General features: G+C 37.2%; 1 protein-coding gene across 6 annotated transcripts in view; it reads right to left on the minus strand.

Annotated features, from left to right (window-relative positions):
- The window catches only part of PDE7A (phosphodiesterase 7A), a 126286-nt gene that overhangs the window by 47166 nt on the left and 55372 nt on the right, over positions 1-23748 (minus strand). For all 6 annotated transcript variants that reach the window (XR_004185836.1, XR_004185837.1, XM_031669593.1 and 3 more), the window contains 2 exons: positions 18771-18831; positions 15729-15812 (listed from right to left, as the gene is read on the minus strand). Coding sequence is in view for 4 of the 6 variants with exons in the window: in XM_031669593.1 (XP_031525453.1) it covers positions 15729-15812; positions 18771-18831 (145 nt within the window). In the remaining 2 variants the exon portion in view is untranslated. The remainder of the gene's footprint in view (positions 1-15728; positions 15813-18770; positions 18832-23748) is intronic.

The raw sequence follows: 23748 nt of genomic DNA on the forward strand, positions 1-23748 counted from the left end.
CTATTGTTAACATCGGGTAATTACATTTATCTTACATCTATCTACAGGACACATTTTCTTAGAAAAAATTTTACATTTAGCGTAAACGAATGGATGGGGGAAAATTAGCTAGGTGTCTGCAGCAATGGTCATTAGTAGAGCGGCATGTGCTGACACGGAGAGGCACAGCAGCAAAGTACGTGAGAACACAGGGGCCTAGCAATTTAGTCGCATCTGAGTTTGAATCCAATTCTGCCACTTTTACTAGTTTTGTGACATTAAACAAGTTAGTTAAGGTCTCTAATCCTCAGTTTCTTCATCTGTAAAACAGGCCCCACAAGACTGTTATAAAGATTAAACGAGATAATATATGCAGTATGTCTTTGCACATTTTTGGCAAAGAAAAAGCCTTAAAATTAATAGACATGGTCATAATTATGAATATCAAATATTTTTAAATACTTCATACCTTTTTTTTAAACAAATCCAGACTTATTTTTCATGACAGTATAACTTCATCCTGAAAACGAATGTGCTAGAGAAATAATTGGAAACATTTAAAATATTTCAAAATATGAATACAGTCTCATTACCATAAAACGAATATATAGGCCAGGTATGGTGGCTCACACCTATAATCCCAGCACTTTGGGAGGCCGAGGTGGGAGGATTGCTTGAGTCCAGGAGTTCGAGACCAGCCTGGGCAACATAGTGAGACTTCATCTCTTTATATAAAAACAATATGTGTGTGTGCGCGTGTGTGTGTGTGTGTATAAAATGAATATACAGCTTCAACTTCAGTATGAACCAACGAAATAAACTAGCCACTTGTAACCTAAAAATTAGATCAATGTTATATGTATAACCAATATTCCCTCCCAAAAGAATTGTTTAAGGGATGGAATATTTGTTATACATATAACATTGATCTAATCTTTAGATTATGCAGAATTCAATGTTTACTTTGAAGAAATTTAATAAAATAGGGGATATGGGAGATATAAAACCCTATAAAAAGGTTACTCAGCCAGGTATGGTGGCTCATGCCTGTAATCCCGGCACTTTGGGAGGCTGCGGCAGGCGGATCACCTGAGGTCGGGAGTTCAAGACCAGCCTGACCAACATGGACAAACCCTGTCTGTACTAAAAATACAAAATTAGCCAGGCGTGGCGGTGCAGTTCTGTAATCCCAGCTACTTGGGAGGCTGAGGCAGGAGAATCACTTGAACCCAGGAGGTGACGGTTGCGGTGAGCCGAGATGGTGCCATCGTACTACAGCCTGGGCAACAAGAGTGAACTCCGTCTCAAAAAAAAAAAAAAAAAAAGATTGATTACTCTTATTATTATGGATTAGGCATATTTTTACTCTTCAGAGCTGGGATATGGGATATGCTGGATCCCTCTTATGCTGAGACTCAGATGCTGAACATAGCAGAGCTCCTCCGTCATTAAATTCTTAATTCCCTTATTAAAGTAAGCTGAGAAAGAAAGACGAAAAAGAAAGTACACAGTCTTAATGCAGTTCCTTCAAAACTTATCATACAAAATAAAGCCTTAAGCTGAATTTCCAATTTTACCAACTTGCCAAAGCACAAGTAAATTAAACTACCATTAAACTGTATTAAGATTAAGGTCCAATACATATCGGTCAATTCCCTAATTTATGCTATCGAGTTAGGGAAGATATTTAGGAGACAGAACATTCTGTTCCTTCAACTTTAGGGCAAACAAGAAACAAAGATTAGTGGTTCTTAAATGTAGGTACTTCTGAATCACCTGGAAACTATGTAAAAGTTTTAAAAAAACTACACATACATGGGGCAGAATCCTGTTTCCTAATGCAATTCAGTACAGCAGTGCTAATCTCTACAAGCACCACTTTGTAAGGAATTATAATAGAAAGGACAAAGGAGCATGGGTGATAGAAAAGACAGGAAAAAGGGACATGGGATTATTGTTTCCTGGGATATCGCCATGAACTATTAAAGAAATGTTGGCTTTGAAACAACCTGATATGACTTCCGACAAAAATGAACGATTGGGAAGAAACTAAAATTTAATAGACACACCAGACAAATAAGACCTTAGTCTACAATACCACAGCTACAAGCACAGGCTGGCAAACTCGAGTGTGAATGAGAGACTAAATTACAAATGATGGATAGCTGCTTTCGCAGACCAAAAAGATAATGGTTGGAAAAAAGTATGCTTGTGAACAGGAAACTAATGATCATGTAGTACAGTATGAAAGTTAGATAAGAGAAAAATACTATAATGAAGAAAACTGCATGGCTGAGGGAAATGCTGAGCAAACTATTTGTACACCTAAAGGGGAAAAGCACTAAAAGCTTCCAAATATAACAGAATCTACCCTTGTATAGGAGTTACCAGATACTAAAGACTGAGATAAACTAAGACAATATAATCAGTACGATGTGAGCTTTTAAGAAACATGTTCTTTCATGTCATAATATAACTAAGTACGAAACTAATACAGTCTTATCTGAAAAACAGGAAACAACTCCAAATCAAATATACATGAGGAACTAAGGGAAATTTAGAGAAAATTCTGTATGCTTTCATACAGTCACTGTAATAAAGACAAGGAGACACATGACTCAACAGAAGGAAAGCAACAAGCCTGAACTTGGTTAACAGTTAATACAGATTATATGAAGAGAATTACAAACAGGCCCGTGTAAAATCTAACTGTAGGAGATACACAGCCATAGTCAATCCAATGCAATAAAAACATACTCAGTCTCTACTATCAGCCAGAAGCTGCCAGAAACCAGAAATAAAAAGATGAATAAAACCAAAAGCGTAAAGTGAAGAGCTTATAGGCTACAATGTAAATATCCTGAAAGGTCCCTCTGCTGCCCTAGCATGGGATGAAGTAAACTGTTAAAATGAATACAGAGCTCAAGATAATGGGCAAAACATACTTACATGGACTGGAACATTACTGTGTCCCAAGAGCAAAAAGAAAATGGAAAAAACTGCATTTATGTGGACATGAGAAACACTGTAAAGAAACATATTCCTTGTATTACATCTTGTCAGATGTTGGCAGAGACACCAGGCCCTCCAGTCTGGATGACGTCAATGAGCTTTGGCAAATTCCATGAAGAGAACTGTCAAGCTGACAACTTCCATTACTATTTAATAATCATGCCAGAATCTTTCAAAAGAACACATCAGACTAGAAATTCTAATGGGCATGCAGAATGGGATTATAATAATTATTTTATGTTTAAAGATACTAGTATCTCTTATAAGTTAAAAATAATGTGTAACTAAAGCATGATTTGTTAAGTTTAGAGACAAATTTAGAGCAGACAAGAGATGAATTTTTTTTTCTTTTTTTTGTTTTTGAGATGGAGTCTCATGCTGTCGCCCAGGCTGGAGTGCAGTGGCACTATCTCGACTTACTGCAACCTCCGCCTCGGGTTCACGCCATTCTCCTGCCTCAGCCTCCTGCATAGCTGGGATTACAGGCGCCCGCCACCACGCCCGGCTAATTTTTGTATTTTTAGTAGAGACGGGGTTTTGCCTATGTTGGCCAGGCTGGTCTCGAATGCCTTACCTCAGGTGATCCACTCGCCTTGGCCTCCCAAAGTGCTGGGATTACAGGTGTGAGCCACCATGCCAGCCAAGATGAATTTCTGACAAAAAAATCAATATGGAATGTACTTCATGTCCACTTAATTTAGGACTCAAAATATTTTATTTCAAGAGACCAAGTATATGGCTAATTGAACAGAGGAAAATCTTTGCAGGAATATTTGAGACTCTTACTTTAGCCGACTGAAGTTACTTATTCGAAAGAGGGAACCTAAACGAGGAGCCTCCTGGTTATCTTTATGGAGCTGAGTGAAAACAGAAACTTGAGAAAGCCTAGTAAGGAGAGGCTGCCACAGTAAAAAATGATGCTTAGGAGCAATGGAGCCTAAGTTAGAGAGACAAGCTCTGGGCATCTTTCAGTGTAAACCACTCTACGGTCAGCCCAGCACTGACATCAGTCTCTTCCTCTCTCCCATGCATCACCCTCTCTCTATTTTCCCCTCTCTCCTCTTCCTCCATTATCTTTTCCTCCCAATTTGTTGGGGCTACCCATTGCTCATTGTTATTAGGTGCCTCAAACTTAAATTTTCCCAGCATCAGTCAGGAGACCAAATAGGTTAACATTAGCTGAATGAAAGGGTATCAAGAATCAGTTAATTAAATGCAGGAGGACCACAAATCTGTACCTTAATGGGTGTAATACTTAGATATAGGGCAGGTCTGAGGATTAGGAATCTTTTTAAAATGGGATGAGAGTTGAGGAAGTTTCTCAACGGTTCTTGGAAAAGTATTAATGCCAACATTTTCAGTTTAAATATTTGTCAGAAATTACTCTGTCCATTCAAAACAACAACACTTGGACCACTACATCCAACCAAATCTTGTTCTTTAAAAAAGGTATATATTAAATGCATCATACACTTAAAAGAGTTAGCTCCTTTATTTGTGGCTAATCTTGTAGCCCTCAACACCAACACAGGATTGCATGCACAGCTTTGTGGGACAGACACAGGGCAAAGAGGTTAAACATGAAGCATGAACCTTAGATTTTTGTTACATAAATAAATCATCAATGACCAGCATAGTATGAATGCTTATGGATTAGTTGTGATACGTTTCCAACTGCATGACCAGAGACTGTGCTTTCTGTTGTATACGTAACCATAGTCCTTCTTTCAGGTTGAATAAAAGTTTTTAACTAATGGGAGTGTAGTATTATGGTGTATATGTTGGTTTGCATCCACAGTCCAAGGCTAACTCCTATATCCCTTGTTCCAGTCTTTTGTTAAAATGTTGGGTGTGTTAAGGCTAAGGAAACAATCTCTCCGATCTTCTCCTATCCTCCTTTCACCTGTTTCAGTCTTTCCTGGCCTTTCTGACTGTGAGAGTCTTAAGAATCTCCCCAGAGAGGGTCTTGCCCCATACCCTGGGGGAATATGGGGGAAGGAATGCTGACCTCATAAAGCTTCCGTAAAAAACCAAGAGGACTGGGTTTTGGTTGCTTCCACATAGCTTAACATGTGGAGGTTCTTGGAGGGTGGTGGCCCACGGAAGGCGTGGAAGTTCCGCACCCCTTCCCCCATACCTCACCCTACACACATCTCTTCATCTGGATCCTTTGCAATATCCTTGACAATAAACTGGTAAATATAAGTGTTTCCCTGAATTCTGTGAGCTGCTCCAGCAAATTAACCCAACCCAAAAAGAGGGTCCTGGGAACTGCAAGCTGAAGCTGGTCGATCAGAAGTTCCAGAGGCTGGGACTTGTGACTGGTGTCTAGGTTTGGGGGGCTGGGAGGCAGGTTTAGGAACTGAGCCCTTAACCTGTGAGATCTGACATGACCTCCAGGTAGATAGTGTTGGAACTGAATTAGAGGACACCCAGTTGGTGTCCACTGCTTGGTATGTTGGAAGAAACGCCTCCACACATTTGCTCACAGAAGTCTTCTGTGTTGATGACAACCGTGGTGGTGTAAGAGCAGAGGGAAAACACAGTTTCAGGGTTTTTCCTACACAGTGAGCATCCACAAATTTAAACAGTATCTTTAATGAGCTAAAATATTCCCAATCTCTTAACACAAGCCACTAGTATAATTCTGATATGGTTTGGCTGTGCCCCCACCCAAATCTCATCTTGAATTGTAACACCCAATATTCCCACGTGTCATGGGAGGGACCTCGTAGGAAGTAGTTGAATCATGGGGGTGCTAATTCTCACGATAGTGAGTATGTTTCAGGAGATCTGATTGTTTTAAAAAGGGGAGTTTCCCTGCACAAGCTCTCTTGCCTTGTCTGCTGCCATGTGAGATGTGCCTTTCACCTTCGGCCATAATTGTGAGGCCTCCCCAGTCAGGTGGAACTATAAGTCTAATAAACCTCTTCTTTTGTAGACTGCCCAATCTCGGAATGTCTTCATCAGCAGCGTAAAAACAGACTAATACAAATTCTTACTGATATCTGTATTCTCTTTTAATCACAAAATAGAACATTTCCTAGAGAAGAAAATACTATTTCAAGACAATACTCCAAGAATGTTTCTAGTCACCCTAAAGTAATATTAACAATGACTTCTTTATGTAAAAAAACCCCTTTCTCAAACTCATAAACTATGTAAATATGTATGATAAATATTACCTTCTGTGCTACAATAATAGATAATAAAATATATAATCAATAATAATACAAAAAGGTCAAGAATGCATCAGAAAACTTCTTTAGTGACAGATGCTATCTGAGGAGTTTTTTTATGAAGAGCCCACTAAAAGTAAGAGACACGGCCAGGCGAGGTGGCTCATACCTGTAATCCCAGCACTTTGGGAGGCTGAGGTGGGCAGATCACTTGAGGTCAGGAGTTCAAGACCAGCCTGGCCAACACAGTGAAACCCTGTTTCTACTAAAAATACAAAAATTAGCCAGGCGTGGTGGCAGGCACCTGTAATCCCAGCTACTTGGGAGGCTGAGACATGAGAATTGCTTGAACCAGGGAGTCAGTGGTTGCAGTGCGCCAAGATTGCGCCACTGCACTCCAGCCTGGGTGACAGAGCGAGACTCAGTCTCAAAAAAAAGTAACAGACGCACGCACATATTTTTTTCAAAAAAATTGTTAAGAAAGTCTCTGCAAGATACAGCCATCTCAGAAATGACTTAAAAATTATAGAATTTATTGATTAAATCAGAATCGTTGCAACAAAGCTGCCAAACTAACCATGAGAGCATATTTGTACCAGAACTTTGAGAAACACTTCTTGGCTAGAAGAATTCATAATCATCAAAATCCCTCTATCTTGTGTAACCATATATAAAAGTAAGTTTCAAAATGTCTTCCCAAAGTTTGAACTCTCTCGTTTCTTTATAAATAACCACAGAACTGGCCTAATTTCAATTAATTAACAAATATGTGATCTAGACTGGGTGCAGTAGCTCATACCCATAATCCCAGCACTTTGGGAGGCTGAGGCAGGCAGATCACATGAAGTCAGGAGTTCGAGACTAGCCTGGCCAACAGAGTGAAACACCATCTCTACTAAAAATACAAAAATTAGCCAGGCGTAATGGCAGGTGCCTGTAATCCCAGCTACTTGGGAGGCTGAGGTAGGAGAATCTCTTAAACCCAGAAGATGGAGGCTGCAGTGAGCCAAGATTGAGTCACTGCACTCCAGCCTCGGCGACTGATCAAGACTTCGTCTCAAAAAAAAAAAAAAAAAAAAAGAAGAAGAAGAAGAAGAAGAAAGAAGGAAATATCCTTAAAGTAGGGATAATGGTTAGTTAGGAGAATAGCAAAACAGCCTCAGACAGTGGTGATAAAGGACTGGTTCAAGGAGAACAAGAGATAAGGAGGCAGAAAAGAAATGAATAGAATAGGCTATGTCAGCCTACAAAAACCCAAAGGATTTAATGAGACTGAATTTAAGCAATGAAAGAACAGAAAGAGACAACAATTTTACAACAGGGAAATTAACAGTGAGTTTAGGGTAAAAGTAAAGAGGTACACAAAGTAAGTGGGTTGAGGAGCTGTAAGCAGAGAACATTCTAGCTTTAATGCATTTAATACACATATCCAGTATTTTGCAATCAGAACACCTAGAAACTATTTTTATTTCGGCACGTGTGTAAATTTTTGTATCATTAGGGAAAATACTCTTAATTTTTAATTCTATACAAGGTAAAGGGCACATTGTAGTCTTTCAAAGCTTCAGTACCTTTGAAGGTTTAAACAGATCCTGCAAGGTTGCTTTAGTGTTTGTACCTTTGCCAAGTCCAAGATTATAGGAGGTGAATGGGTTTGTGGCATAAATCACAGGTATCCTAATCCAAGGAACTTCACAGGGAAGAAGAGGGGTAAAAAAGAACAACTTTGCCTCCACATAAATAAACTCCTGATATCTTCAACTAGTGCAAGGGAGAAAATAAATACCCCACAAGGAAGAAATCTTAAGATTCATAGCTGGAAAGAAAAGAAGGATAATCCCCCTGGTCATTAAGTCCAAGGCAGCTCAACTTTACTGTGCATAAACTCAAGCCTAGGGTTAAACTGGCTGGGTGTGGTGGCTCATGCCTGTAATCCCAGCACTTTGGGAGGCTGAGGTGGGCAGATCACTTGAGGTCAGGAGTTCAAGACCAGCCTGGCCAACATGGTGAAACCTTATCTCTACTAAAAATACTAAAAAAAAATTAGCCAGGTGTCATGGCACGCACCTGTAATCCCAGCTACTTGGGAGGCTGAGATGGGAGAATCACTTGAACTTGGGAGGCAAAGGCTGCAGTGAGCTGAGATTGCGCCACTGCACTCCAGCCTGGGTGACAGAGTGAGACTCTATCTCAAAAAAAAAAAAAAAAAAAATTAAGAAACAGTTTTGTAAGCTAACTCTTGCAGAGAACATGTTCAGGCTAATGTTTAGGATAATCAGAGGAGTCAGTGGAAGAAGGGAAGGCCTGAAGATGACTAATAGATTTTAGTCATAGCAGGAGCATGTGCTCATTTCTCTGATTAGATCACATTTCACAAAACACACTAGATTACAATTTCAAAAAGATTTCCAAGCTGTGTGATAAGCAGAACCTATTATAAGCAGTAACGAATAACACATTTTTCTCTATTCAAAAAACCCCTCTAAATTATATTACCATGGTGGCTTAAAGAGACATATTCTTGTTTTGTAATAACTACAGGACCAATTCTATACCAACAGTTCATTTTCAATTACAACTTACAGTCTTACACATTTGTCATCTTTTATGAACAGCATGATGAGATCGAGAGGATAATCTGCTGCTCTTAACACTGAGCTGCCTCCAATGTTCTAAATACCATACTACAAAGCTTCCACATCACTGCATCAGGATATAAGTATAGATACCAAAACCTCAAGTATGGTTCTGCTTCATATTATTTTGAACCTTTTTTTTGTCATTAGGTTTCATTTATTATCCAATTTGAGTTTCTTTATCTATTAAAAGGAACATTTAACCCATTTATCTTTATTACTAATATTGATATGTTTGGTCTTCCCTCTCTTATCTTGACTTTTAGATTTATTTTATTTGCTCCTGGTTTCCTAGTGATTTAGATAGTATACAACCTATTTAAATTTCATTAGAGATACTTCTAACAATCTAATCATTTTTAATGTCCCTCCCTCACCAAAACGTCCCATTATGCCCCCTATTTAAAACTTCTAACAATTATATTTTTCAAATTCTCTTATTTCACTAAATTCAGTGAATGTTAGGGGGTAGGCTGCAGACTCCAAATACAATTACACTTTTCTTTATATAAATACAAATATTTAGACTTAACTCTTTTATTGATTTCCTTACCCATGGCCAATCCTTATTTATTGCAACATCAAAACATATTTTTACTTAAACTTTCCAATGAGCAATACATTCACATGAGTCAAAATTCAAAAGGTCTACAACTAAGCTTCTTTCCCCTCAAGCCACCCAGTTTCCATCCTAGAAGCAACCGATGTTACCAGTTTCTGCTACATTATTGCAGAAAAACTATGTATTGAATCATCCTTGCTTCCTTTTCTGAAACAACCCCACTATGGCTGAAGTATTACTCTTTCATGCTGTTGGAAATCCTTATGCTAATATTTTTTAAAGACTTTTTAGGCCAGGCATGGTGGCTCATGTCTGTAATCCCAGCACTTTGGGAGGCCGAGGTGGGCAGATCACAAGGTCAGGAGATCGAGACCATCCTGGCCCATACAGTAAAACCCCGTCTCTACTAAAAATACAAAAAACTAGCCAGGCGTGGTGGCGGGCACCTGTAGTCCCAGCTACTCGGGAGGCTGAGGCAGGAGAATGGCGTGAATCCAGGAGGCGGAGCTTGCAGTGAGCCAAGATCGTGCCACTGCACTCTAGCCAGGGTGACAGAGTGAGACTCTGTCTCAAAAAAAAAAAAAAAAAAAAAAAGATTTTTTGTACTGACATTTATAGTGAGAATATTATACTTATAAAAAGTTATATTTGCTTTATAAATTTACTCTGAATGGTTCCCTCTTTATAATCTGAAACTTTAGAGAGCTTTGAAACTAATCATCAATCTTTTAAAGATCTTAAATAATTTGCCTGTAAAATCCTCTGGCCCTCAGGCTTTTAGAGAGGTAACTCTTATGCAACTTTCTCTATTATGTTAGTTTTCAGGACTCTTTCACATTCTTAACAATTATTGACAACCCAAATAACTAACTTTATATGGGTTATAGCTATCAATATTTACCATAGAAATTAAATATTTACCATAGAAATTACATTTTTAATATTTAAATATTTAGTTAATTTAAAAATATATAAAACAAAATTTGAAAACATTTAATGGCTAAATATTGTTTAAATTTATTTTTAAAAAATTTATTGCTATAAAGCCGTAACATGTTAACATAAATGACATTTTTATTAAAAATAACTATATCTTCCAAAATGAAGAAAAATTTAAGGAGAAATGTCCGGCTGTTTCTCGTATCTGCTAATACACTGAATGTACTGAGACATCACACATCATGCAGCCTTGGAAAATTCCACTGTATCCTTGAGAGAGAATAAAAGCAAAAAAGGCAAATAACATCTTAGTATTAGTATGAAAATAGTTTTAACCTCATAGACCCCCAAAAGGGTCCTGAGGATCCCAGACCGCACTGTGAGTACTGCTGGATTAATTTATGATTTCTACATTCAGTTCTAATAAACTGCAATTTTTAAGAAAATTTTCTGGATCATACAAGTGTTCAAATATATTTTTGGGGTCAAGCAAAAGAGTCCATTTTGATTCTTTTATTTTCTCTTTATCTGTGGTGTTTTCCCCTCTTATTTTTTGAGTGTGCATGTTAGCTCCATTCAGTCTTTAAGTTAGCGAGCAATTTATCTGTTTTATTGCAAACAACAACTTTAGTTACAGAGTTCTACTTTTATTTCAGTTTACTAGTTCATTGATTGCTGTTTTTTATCTTTAACAACTACTTTATCTTTTCTTAGGTGTATTTTGATATTATCTTTCTAACTTCTTGAGTTGGACTACTTAGTTGACTTATTTCATTCTTTCTTATTTATGAATTTAAGTATTTTTTAAGGCTATGAATTTTCCTGTAAGCACTGCATTAGCTGAATTTCATAGATTTTCCTATATAATCTTTAATTATCATCTTTTTATGGTCTACCTCTTTGACCCAAGAAGTACTTATTTCAGAATTTGGAAAAATTCCAGGTGGCCAGGCCTTTTTGTTCTCGAGCTTTGCTATTAATTTCTAGTTTCAGTGATTCCACTTCCTCTGTCAGTTGCCTCTCTTATTTCTTCCCTTTTCTTTGAGATGAAGTCTCGCTCTATAGCCCAGGCCGGAATGAAGTGGTGTGATCTTGGCTAATTGCAACCTCCGCCTCCCGAGTTCAAGTGATTCTCCCGCCTCAGCCTCCCGAGTGGCTGGGATTACAGGCACGCACCACTGCACCTGGCTAATTTTTACTATTTTTAGTAGAAATGGGGTTTCATCATGTTGGCCAGGCTGGTCTTAAACTCCTGACCTCAGGTGATCCACCCGCTTCAGCCTCTCAAAGTGCTAGATTACAGGCGTGAGCCACCATGCCCAGCCTCTTTCGTTTTCTTTGCAGCAAAACTCTCTAAAAGAGTTGTTTGTACTTGCTGTAGCTAATTCCCATCTTTCTGTTCTCTCTTAAATTCACTTTAACTTCAGGCTTCCCCTACCAACATGTCCACATTGCTAAATCAATGTTATTGATTTAGCATTCCTCACCTTACCTGAATTATCAGCCTAATCTGGCAAAGTTAATCAACCAAAATTTGAGTTTTTTAATGCATGGTGTGAACAGGGTCCAAGATTCATTTTTTTTCCCTATATGGGTATCCACTTGATTTAGTGAAATCGCTATTTCTACCCACTGCATTATTTATTTTCTACCTAATGCATTACCACACTTGTCACAAATCAAATATCCATATATGTGTAGGTTATTTCTAGATTCTATAGTATGCCTTTATTCTATTTGTCAGTCCTTGAATTAGTATCACCTTGACTTGATTATTACTGTTTATAATAAGTTTGATATCTATGGATGTATATTCCATAATTTCGTTCTTCTTCTTCCTAACTGTCTTGGCTATTCTTGGCTTTTTCAACTTTCGTATAAAGTTTTAAAATCAGCTTGTTGATTTTATTGAAAAAAAAACTGCTGGGATTTTTCATTGTGATTTCACTAAACCTATACAGATCAATTTAGGAAAGAAGAAAAACTGACATCTTCATTGAATCCTCCAATCCATAAACAACAGTATATATACTTCTATTTAAGTTATCTTTAATTTTTCTATGTAATGACTTATAGTTTTCCATGTAGAGTTACACATATCTTTAGTTAGATTTATCCCTACATATTTGATATTTTTTGACGCAAATTCAAATCATATATGTTAATTTTGTCACTGTTACTTTACAGAAATACCACTACGTACTGAAAGGAAAACTGCTAAATTCACTTATTAATCCTAACAATTTTCTAAGTACATAAGTATGTCATCCATAAAAATGATACTTTTTCTTTTCTAGTCCTTATACTTTTCATTTATTTTTCTTGCATTATTATACCGGATAGAACAACCAGCCGGTCCCTCCATTCGGGGTCCCTGACTTCCCACAACAATACTGAATAGGAAAGATGATGAAAGATATTCTTGATTTCTCATCTCACAAAGAATGTTTTAATATTGCACTATTAAATATGATGTTTGCTGTGGGTTTTGTAGCTAATGTTTCAAACTCTGCAAGTTTTTCTCTGTTCCTAGCTTGCTCAGAATTTTAAGAAAGAACAAATACTGAATTTTATCAAATGCTTTTCTTTTTTTTTTTTTTTTTTTGAGACAGTGTTTCGTTCTTGTTGCCCAGACTGGAGTGCAATGGCACGATCCCAGCTAACCGGAACCTTTGCCTCCCGGGTTCAAGTGATTCTCCTGCCTCAGCCTCCCGAGTAGCTGGGATTACAGGCATGCATCACCATGCATGGCTAATTTTGTATTTTTAGTAGAGACAGGGTTTCTCCATGTTGGTCAGGCTGGTCTCGAACTCCCAACCTCAATGATCCACCCACCTCAGCCTCCCAAAGCACCTCCCAAAGGATTACAGGCGTGAGCCACTGCGACTGGCCCTATCAAATGCTCTTCTTAGCATTTGGTCATCTTGGCTTTTAGCACTGCCATTTCAGCATTAACATATTAACCTATCCATAACTTTTCTCCTTTATTTTATTAATATAGTGAATTACACTGATTGATTTTTCACTGTTAAACCAACCTTATATCCTGGAAAAATATGAATTGGGTCAAAATATATTAATTCTCCCTTTGTGTTATAGATATAATTTGATAATATGTTATTTAGGATGTTTCCTCCATATTCATGAGCGATTTGGCTGTTATTTTTTGTTTGTAATCTGGTGTGTTTTGTGAAATGTGATCTAATCAAAGAAATGAGCACATGCTCCTGCTATGACTAAAATCTATTAGTCAAGGATGTGGATGACAACCACATCCTTGTCATGTTGTAGTATCAAGATTACATGCTAGCCTTATGTAACAAATTGTGAAGTGTGTCCTTTTCAGAGTTTGTGGATTACATTTTTAGTTTGACAGTTTATTTTTTTCTAGCACATCAGAGCTATGTTTCCTTTGTCTTCTACCTTTTTAGTTTCTGTGGAAAATGAAACAATCCGTTTCTGGCAACCTCATAATTGCTCCTTTGAAAGTAATATTCCACTACCCCTCATTACTTTTAATTCTTTCTCTTTGATTTTGGTTTTCATAGTTATACTATGGTACACTTAGGTGTGATGTTCTTTTAATGTTACTCTGCTTGAGATTTATAATACTTCCTGAATCTGTGCCTTAATGTCTTCTATCAACTTCTAGAGATTTCTCAGCCATTGTTTCTTTAAAGACTGCTCCTGCTACATTTACCCTCTCCTCTGCTTCTAGGACCTTAATTACTTTTTCAAAACATTTTGTGCCAGATTACAGATGGGAGATTAAAAAGGTTTTGACCTTGCATCCCTTTGACAACCAGGGTGGAGGGAGGGCTGTGTCTTCTCTCCGCGACTCTGAGCAAGCTGTGTGACACGGCTAATCAACAGAATATGGAAATGTGATGTTATGCCAGGGTCTGGGCCCACATCTTCAGACACTATGAGTCCTCACACTTCCTCTTTCTTGAAATGTTTGCTCTGGCAGAAAGTAGCTGCCATGTAATTAGTCCAATTACCCCTAAGACTTCCCTGAGACTGCCATTTATGGAGACAGAAAAATGTTGGCACCTAAGAGTGCAGAAGCCATCTTGGAGGTTCCAGCCCTGGGAGATGACATGAGATGGACCAAGACCCGGGACATAAGGCTCCAGTGCCACTATCCCAGCCATTTTTAAGCTGTCTGAACCATTCCAATCACAGACCAAGACACTGTAGAGCACAGGCAAGCCAAACCTGATACACCCTGACTGAATTCCTGATTCTCAGAATCATGAGCATTAAAAATAGTTGTTTTATGCCAATAAGTTTTGGGGTCATTTGTTACTGGAAAGTTAATCCTCCTTGGAGGCCCCGAGGGTCCCTACACATTCTTACTGATGTCTCAAGAACACAAAGCCCTGACTACTCTTTGCCTAGGACATATCCCGGGGCTCTGTTTGCAGCTAGCAAACTTAAGGGATGAGTTACATCTCTGTCCAGCAGGTGGCTAGAAACACGAGTCACAGATCACCTTAATGTATTCGGTGAGTGAGATATTTCAAAGTTGGGATTTATTTCTAAGGCATAGCACTTTAGGATTCCAAACGAAGCCTGAATGGCTTACCAGCACCAACCTTCCAGCCTTGCTGGGCTCTAAACACCTGTTTTTGTTTCTCTATCCCTAAGTGTCCATAAAAAGCTCTGCTCATCTTCTAATTCACCTTTCCCAGAATCAGTACATGCTACTAAGAAGAATAGTAGCCTGAAGTGCTGGGCTTATCTCTCTGCCTCAATAGCATTCAGATACATTTGAATACATACATGTCTTTTATATTTTGAATAATTTTTCTCATTTTTTAGATTATCAATCCAAATTACTTTAGCCAACATTACTGAAAGTGGAACTCCTCCACAAACAGATTTAATATGTTTAATACTTAAGGCATTTAGAAGTTCTGTTTTTTCCCCTTTCCCTCCACTATAGGCTAAATCCACATAGAATGTTTGTTTTTGAAACAGGCACTCGACCAGGCATCTTTAAAGGTGATACACATTTTCAAATAAACCGAAAAGATAACACTTTGCTAATCTAGTGAAACATCTTCATAAAATATCATTTGCACAAAAACATTTTATTTGAAGTAGCAAAGACAAACCATCTGGAATACAACAACTTAAAAAAAAATCTTTTTAAAGAAATAAAGTAATAAATCAGAGGAGAAGAGAAAAGCTATATCAACTTTCATAATTTAGTATCTTCCTCTTCTAATTGTCTCTTAAGTATTTACTAAGATTACCTAGAAATAGTGTCATTTACATACATGACTTGGGTTTTAAAAACATTCCAAACATAATAGATTTTTTTTTCTGGTATTCTTTTTCTCTTGGAAAACTATGTAATTTTATTAAAATTTGTAGTGAAAGTCTGAGAGAAACATCATGTCTACCAACACTTACAGTGGAAAATACGAAAATCAATATACGGGTGAGAACCTCTTCTTTCTGATTCAAATCCTGCTCGGCTCCTTACACGTACATCTCCTGGAGAGAATCAAGAATAAAACATAAGTTTAGAAGGTTATCGCTCGGGAAGAAGCTTCCATAAGCAACAAAGGTCCATGTGGTATCATATTCGTAAGTGACAGCCCACTGATGATATATGTGGAACAGGTAGTTAGGAGCTGATTTATTTGAAAGAGTTCACAAAATTTCAGTAATGAACTGTAAGGCTGAATGAGGAGGACTTTTTAAAATCTACCCCTACAATAATTATTATAATCTATATTTTAATAAGTTAGCCTTTTGAAATAGGATTCAAGTATATGATAAGATGACCTAACATGTTATTCGTATGGGCAACGTTTTTTTTTTTTTTTTTAAAAAGGCCATTGGGAAACAGTATCTGTTTTACAGGAGGTTGAAAATCCTCAGCACAAAACTTGAGCCGACTGTGCCTAGCACTATAGTATGGGCTAAAAGGGATATGAAAAATGGAAAATATATTACTTATTTTCAAGCAGTTTGCAATTTCATAAATGTGTAAAAACTTAAAATGTTAAAGATTTTGTTTTAAAGTCAACCTGATTAATCACTCTTTTCTCACTGACAGCAGGTACACCCAAGGCCTTTAGCTGAGTCTCAAACTTTGGTCTTTGTAAGCTCAGTGTGGTTCCTACATGTGCCCACATTACTTCCACATTTATTTTTCTATACAGCAACATAACCATAGCAACCATGGTCTAGACGCTCTTTTTTGTGTTTTGCAGGCATTATTTTATTTTCTTCTCTCGTCAACCTTCAGAGATAGGAATCTTAATACTCATTTTACAGATTCAAAAACTTGACTTTGAGAAGTTAAATAGCATGCTCTATGCCACAAAGCTAGTACAAAGGGTGAGTCAGGATTTAAACCCAGCTCCGTGAGTTCCAAACACAGCACTTTTCCCAGTACACTTTTATAGCCTCCAAGTTCATAACCTTTAAATCTTCAGCCTCTATTCCTGTGCTCTCGCAATTTGGCTTGCTTAGAGGGCACTCCTGCTTACTCTGTTTCTCTCAGTAAGACCATCACTTCCTCCAAGGCTCACTTCATCGACTATAATTCCATCCCACAATGACTAGTCACCTGTCCTGTGGCCATTCCTTCACGCTGCAACAAACGTTAACAAGTCAAGCACTGGAAATACAGCAGAGGGCAAAATACATAAAGTCCCTTCACTGTCCTCGTGAAGCTTATCTTTTTGTGTGATGACACAAATAATAAATACCAAATTTCAGTGGAAGATGATGAGTTACATGGACAAAACTAAAGGTAAGAGGAATAGCAAGAGAGGAGCAGGGGAGGGTGACTCATTAGTGCAGTCAGAGAAGGCCTCACTGAAAAGGAGGTGTCTGGGCAGGGACCTGAAGGAAGCGAGGCAGGAGCCAGGGAGGAAGAGGCTTCCAGGCATGAGGAAGAGAGAGCGTAAAACTCCCCGAGACAGAAGCATGCTTGGCACGGTCAAGGGCAAGCCAAGAGGCCGGCGCAGCAGGAGCAAGGTGAGTGAGGGGAACCGGTGGGGGTGGGGTGCAGAGGCAGTGGGGTCAGATCATGCTAGACATTTGCGGCCATCAAAGACTTATGAATAGAGAAGTCAGATTATGTCTGAAAAGGTTCCCTCTAGGTGTGATGAGAACAAAGTCAGTCAGGGAACACAGGTAGACACAGGGCCTCCAGTTAAGGAGTAAGTAATAAATGTGGTGGTAACAGCATTGGTGTGGTGAGATTTGAGTGTATTTAAAGGTATCAACCAGTAGGATCTGCTGATGAATTCAATATGGAGTGTGTAAGAAATAGGAAGTAAAAAATTGACTCTGAGGTTTCTGACCTGATGACAGGAAGAATGGAGTTATATTTACTGAGATGGCAAAAGACTGCAGAACAGACAGACATGGGGAACACAAATGTTTTGCTTTAGACATGTTAAGTTTGAGATATCCATAACATTTACATGGAGATGTTTTACAAAGTTAAAGAAAATATGAATGCAAAGCTCTGTCTTAAGGACAGCAGAATCCTGAACATGTTTATTAGAGAAAGATGGAGACAGCAAGGAGAAAAAGGCTGTGCATTCATGGGGGGAAAATATGTACTGGAATAGAAAAGAACTGAGGCAGGTAAGATACACAAGATAAAATAAAGAGGACAAAAAGGAATAGGAGTTAAAACAGAACCTTGGGGAACATTTCAGCTTAAAAGTATGAAAAGGAATTAGTGAAGGTGGCAAAGGAGAAAACAAAAGTAGGTGAAGAATAAGGATAGATCAGTATCATAAAGTTGAGGGAGGAATTCTGAGCTGAGGAGGAGTCGTAGGAGAGTCTTCTAACAAAAAACGAATAAATGTGCCTGTTGGAATCTTAATATGCATGTTTAATACTATGAGTTGAAGTGCAAGGATGAAGGAGACATGGATGAAGACAGAAATCTGGCACAGAGAAAAAGAGAAAAAGAAAATTAGAAATATATACGCACATATCTAAATTCATTTCACCTTGTGGAATTGACTAATACATAAAAAATTTAAGCACCAGAACTAGAAGTCAAATGGTCTTCCTTGCCAGCCAGCTGAGAACAAAATACATCTAGTCACAGGATGATCTGAGCAGGTATTTCATGGCCTCACCTTTGTCCATGCTGGCATTCATCTATTTGGTATTTAGCCACTGTACAAATCTAACACTATTTTCTATGAAGAATGTTCAAGATGCAATTTGAAACTGTGTACTAATGACAGTGTCCCAGTTATTAGGCCAAAGATTTCTCAATTATCTGTAACTCTAAAATGCTTCTCTTGATTTACATCACATTCAATATTTGTTTCTAGACTCTAAACTCCATGAATAGGTTATTTCTGCTACAAACAGCAATGAAAAGCTACCTAATGAAAGATACCTCAAACTCAAATAACAACAGATAATAACAAAATTAACTGCTATTGGTATAAAATAAATAATGCTTACCTAGCATACGAATGTATAATGCAGTCTGATCAGAACTGTCATAGGAAATAGCTCCACGCCTCTAGAAAAAAAAAATATGCATTATAATACATGACAATTAAATATGATATAAAATTCAACTCAACAAACATGTATTCATCATTTATTATTTGTGAAGCACTGTGCAAGAGAAGCTGGATATACAAAATGAAATTAGATACGGTACCTGTTCTTGAAATCTCTGGGGAATGGGGACAACAAATAATTCTAATACAGTATGGTTAAGAACTACCATAAAAATGGATACAAAGAGAGACACATGCAGCCTCTCTTTGGAAATTTAATCTGTTTGAGTAAGTCGGTAAAGGTTTTGGGGTGACATCTGTGTTGACTCAAAAGGGATCAATAGGAGTTGCCAAATATTAATAGAAAAGAAAGGAAAGGACAATCCACTGGCTTTCCTGCTGCATCTCTTTGGATCCCAGTCCACGCTTCATATAAGAGCAAAAGTAAGCACTTCAGCTGCTGCTCAAACTCCTCCAAAGGCTCCCCATCACACTTGGGTCTCCCCAAGCTTTACTTTCGAGAGTCCTCTGTGACCTGCCTACCTCTGTGCCCTCTTGTACTGTGGCCTCCCCCACTGCTAGGAGACAGCCAAGCTGGCCTCCTTGCTTTTCCTCATCTACACCAAATATACAGCCTTTCCAATTGCTGTTCCCTCGTCCTGGATCACTGCTTCACTATTCCCTTCTTACCTTGCAGCTTCTAGACAAAGCGTCATCTCTTCAGAGAGAGATTACCTGACTATGAAATCTATAGCCACCTAGAAGCCACCCTCTTCCAAAGCTCCCTACGTCAGTCCTCTGTGTAGCATGCGGCTGAAGTTGTCTTGTCTGCATGTTACTAAAAGCTCCACAAGAGCAGAAACTTTGTCTATCTTAGTCATCACTGCATCCCTGGTCTCTAAAACAGGATCTATTATTTAGTAAGTTCTAAATAAAAATTTGGTAAATGAATGACTAAATGGACTTACTACAAATAAATAATAACTAATAAATATATTGATGAATAAATTAGTGACTAACAGAATGGATATAAGTGAGGATAGATTTAAAAATGAGGAAGATAAAATTGACCAAACCACAGTTTAGACATAGAATCTAAGTTCTGTGGGGGCAGGGTCTTCAGTCACTGCTATTTTCCCAGATCTGGGATAAATCCCAACATTTAGAACAGTTCTTAGCATGTCAAAAGTGATCAGTAAAATCAGTTGAATTAACAAGCAAAAAAAAAAAAAAATGTTTAAGTAGTAATAGGCCAGGCATGGTGGCACACACCCGTAATCCCAGCTACTTGGGAGGCTGAGGCAGGAGGATCCCTTGAGCCTAGGAGTTGGAGGCTGCAGTGAGCTATGATGGTACCACTGCACTTCAGCTTGAGAGACAGAGTGAGACCCTGTCTCAAAAAAAAAGGGGGAGGGTGGGAAATGGACTAGCACTATGGGATATGAACAAAATAGTGTGACATTGCAAAGAAACAGAGAAAATAATCAATAGAGACTCTAGAAGCAAATCCAAGAGTACACAGTGATTCTGTATATGATAAATACAGGACTTAGAATCTGTGGAGGAAACATTGATTTTTAATAAATAATGTTAGATTAAGTGGTGCTATCGAGAAAAACATAAAGCAACATTACTACCTTCCTGCTCCAAAACATATTACACATGGAACAATGTTTAAATGTTAAAAATTAAAGCATTAAAGTATTAAAAGAAAACAGGACTATATTTGTAAAAGTCTTAAATAGGAAGGCCTTTCTAACTATCCTATAAAAATCCCTAAGTCAGGAAACACTGACAAATTTGGCCACTTAAAAGTTAAATTATGATGGTAAAAGATACCATTAACAAAGTAAAGGATTAACTTCAAACACAGAAACGTGAGTTCAACTGATATGACAAAGGGCTAATTTTCCTCTACTATCTCCCCACCAAAAAAAAATTTTAAGTGTCTTACAAATCTAGTTAGAAAAAGACTAAAGAGCTGTAGAAAAATAGGTAGGACATAAACATACTATTCACAAGGGAAAAATAAATAAATACAAAAAAATGCTTGACTTCATTAACAAAAGAAATACATATTAAAGCAATGAGATTGTATTTTTACATATCAGATTAATGATCGTGTTCCCTCACAAAATTCTGGCATGGGATTTACAACTCCTCAACACATACCTACAAATCTCAAAAAAAAAAAAAAAAATCACATTTTTTACTCTTATCATATTGAAAATTTACTTAAAGCCCTCACTTGGATTTAGTGTGCAACAACTACCCAAAATATTAAGTTATTATATCCTTAATGCTTGACTTTTAAGAGAAAAATATCAATTAAAATCTTACATGATTTCACAAGTCCTTAAAAAAAACACAGTTCATGAAATATAAGAGGAAAAAAAATTTCAAACAAAAATAAAATTCTAACTATCACCACTGGGTGTCTCCAAGGAGGCTGAGGGATACAGAGGTAGGAGAGGGGCTTTTCAATGTTTATCTTTGTACTTTTTGAGTCTTGCAGTGTGTGTAATTATCATATATTCACAAAATAAAATTAAAATTGAAAAGTAAAATAAAAATCTACTACAAAGAAAAGCATGATCTTAAATCCCAAGGGACCAAATCACATAGACTACACTCCTGGTATCATGCTTAAAGTGTCTTCCACTAATAGAATATCCTAAGGAAGCCTCCCACAGTGTTTCATGTTATTTATTCTGGAGGAAACAGCCACTGTTAAAAGGCACCACTCACAGCGACTGTGAGAATCCCCTCCCCAACATATTTAGCTTACTAGATTACAGGTCTCTCCTCAACACCACTGATCTAGGGGTAAACCTAGTAGCCTAGGAAGGGCATATGTGGCAATAAATATTTCTATCAGCTAAAGCAAATTAATGACACTGCAGATACTATGTAATAACTTGTCATGACCTATCAATTTGATAGTGTCCAGTAACAACTCAGATAAATAATTTGTTAAAATAAATTTTAAGGTGTTATCTCCAACAGTTCTCTTCAGGAGGGGAGTTGACATTATGTTGTTTTTTTTTTTTTTTTGTAATGTAGGAAGGGTATTTACTATAACAGTTGCTAGTTAGAAAGGTAAAATATGTATCACTTCACACATTAATGATTGTGAAAGACTGACCAATATTATTGGCACTCTGTTAAACATCACAAAATAATATTAAGTCAAAAACTGGGTAATGCACATAGTCTAGATAACACCATGGCATATTAAACTTATTAAGGTAATCATTTTAGCCTCATTTATAGAAGCACTAATTTAGATATTAAAATGATAGGGTCTGTATTAATCTTAATTTATTAAGCAAAAAAGGCAGAGTTTAATTTTAAAATAGATACAAATTACACAGGGCTGTGCAAAATATCCAAGTTTTTCTATTCATTATAAGGTACTAATTTAAGTAAGGCTAGTCTACAAATACTTAGCTTAAATGCTATACTGAACCACAAGATATAACTTTTATGAAATAAATCCAAATGAGACCAAAACTGTTTTTAAAGAATGGATTTTAAAATATATATCTGAACCCATCAACAAATACATCCTGAGTGATAATCCATTCACCTACCCACTTAAGAATTAAAATTAAAATGAATATTAAGCTCTCTCACTAGGTAGAATAATCTAAAGTAGGTAGGTAGAATAATCTACAGTAACTCATTTTGGAAAAAAAACTATAAATTATGAGTTCTAACAATAAAAATTTGACCTCGGTGTTAGAATCATGTTGTTTTAAAAATAATTATATCTACTTTTATATAAGACTGCTGCACATGTAACAAAGATTTCTTTAAAGATTATCATTTTGAAAATCATATACTACTAGAATTTTCTTTTTAATTACAGTAAAACAAATTTCATCAAAATCCTGTGTCACACTGTCAGTCATAAAACTCTCAGAGCTATCACTCACATTCCCACCTCAGTTCACCAGTGAATGGAAATAACTGAGAGGCTTCTACTCGTGACTTTTCTAATTTAGCCATCCTGGGAACAGCTTGTAAAGCAAACTAGTATAGGTCAAAACATGGGCGAGGCTGAGCTAATCAGAAACTGACAGCAGTAGCACAAACAAGTTAAACTGTAAAGCACCAAAGGACCCACTGCCTCACTAACAGGAGTTCTGAGTGCCCTGGTAAGACTCACCTTGAATTAGGGTGAATCATGCTTCCACAAAAGATTTGACTTGAAGGTAAATGATAAAAGGTGTAAAAGTTGTTCCCAATATTAGTTAATACATAACTTTTAAAGACAGACATGTTTTAAAACCCAGCAAAGATATTTTAAGTGCCATTGTTTTTATTCTGTTCCAAGTTTTCCACTAAATGATTTATTAGCAAAAGCAAGTGCATTTCCATTACATGGTAAGAGTAATAATATATTAACTAACACTTGCTGTGCTCCTTGTGCCAAAAAAATGTTCCAAGTGTTTTCACACAAAACCTCACTTAACCCACACAAGATCTCTATAAAGTAGGCTTTATTAGTTCCATTTTGCAGATTCATAAACTGATGGTTAAAGGGCTTACACACAGGAGCACTGAATAAAATTTTTGGCAACACTAGCAAAAAAAACAATAATATAGCAAAAGATGAAGCCCAGCCAAAGTTGTGAAGTCAATTTCCTCTGACATAGCGAAATGAGCTTTTTCAGAGTAGTCATCTTACATATGCTAGAAAAACACGCTTGTATTTGAGTGGCTAAAGTATTCAAATATTGCACTGATCTACCAAATAGTAGCCTTCCCATTCTTCTTTCTTTTTTCACCATTTTTTTTAAAAAATAAAATATTAGCATTCTTTCTGTTTAAAAACAACGTGATTTTTTGGTGGTCATTAAAACGGTAAAGTCTAGAGGCCAGGTGCATTGTCTCACATCTATAGCCTCAGTTCTTTGGGAAGTTGAGGC

Source organism: Papio anubis, chromosome 8, assembly GCF_008728515.1.
Source record: "Papio anubis isolate 15944 chromosome 8, Panubis1.0, whole genome shotgun sequence".
Classification (NCBI taxonomy): domain Eukaryota; kingdom Metazoa; phylum Chordata; class Mammalia; order Primates; family Cercopithecidae; genus Papio; species Papio anubis.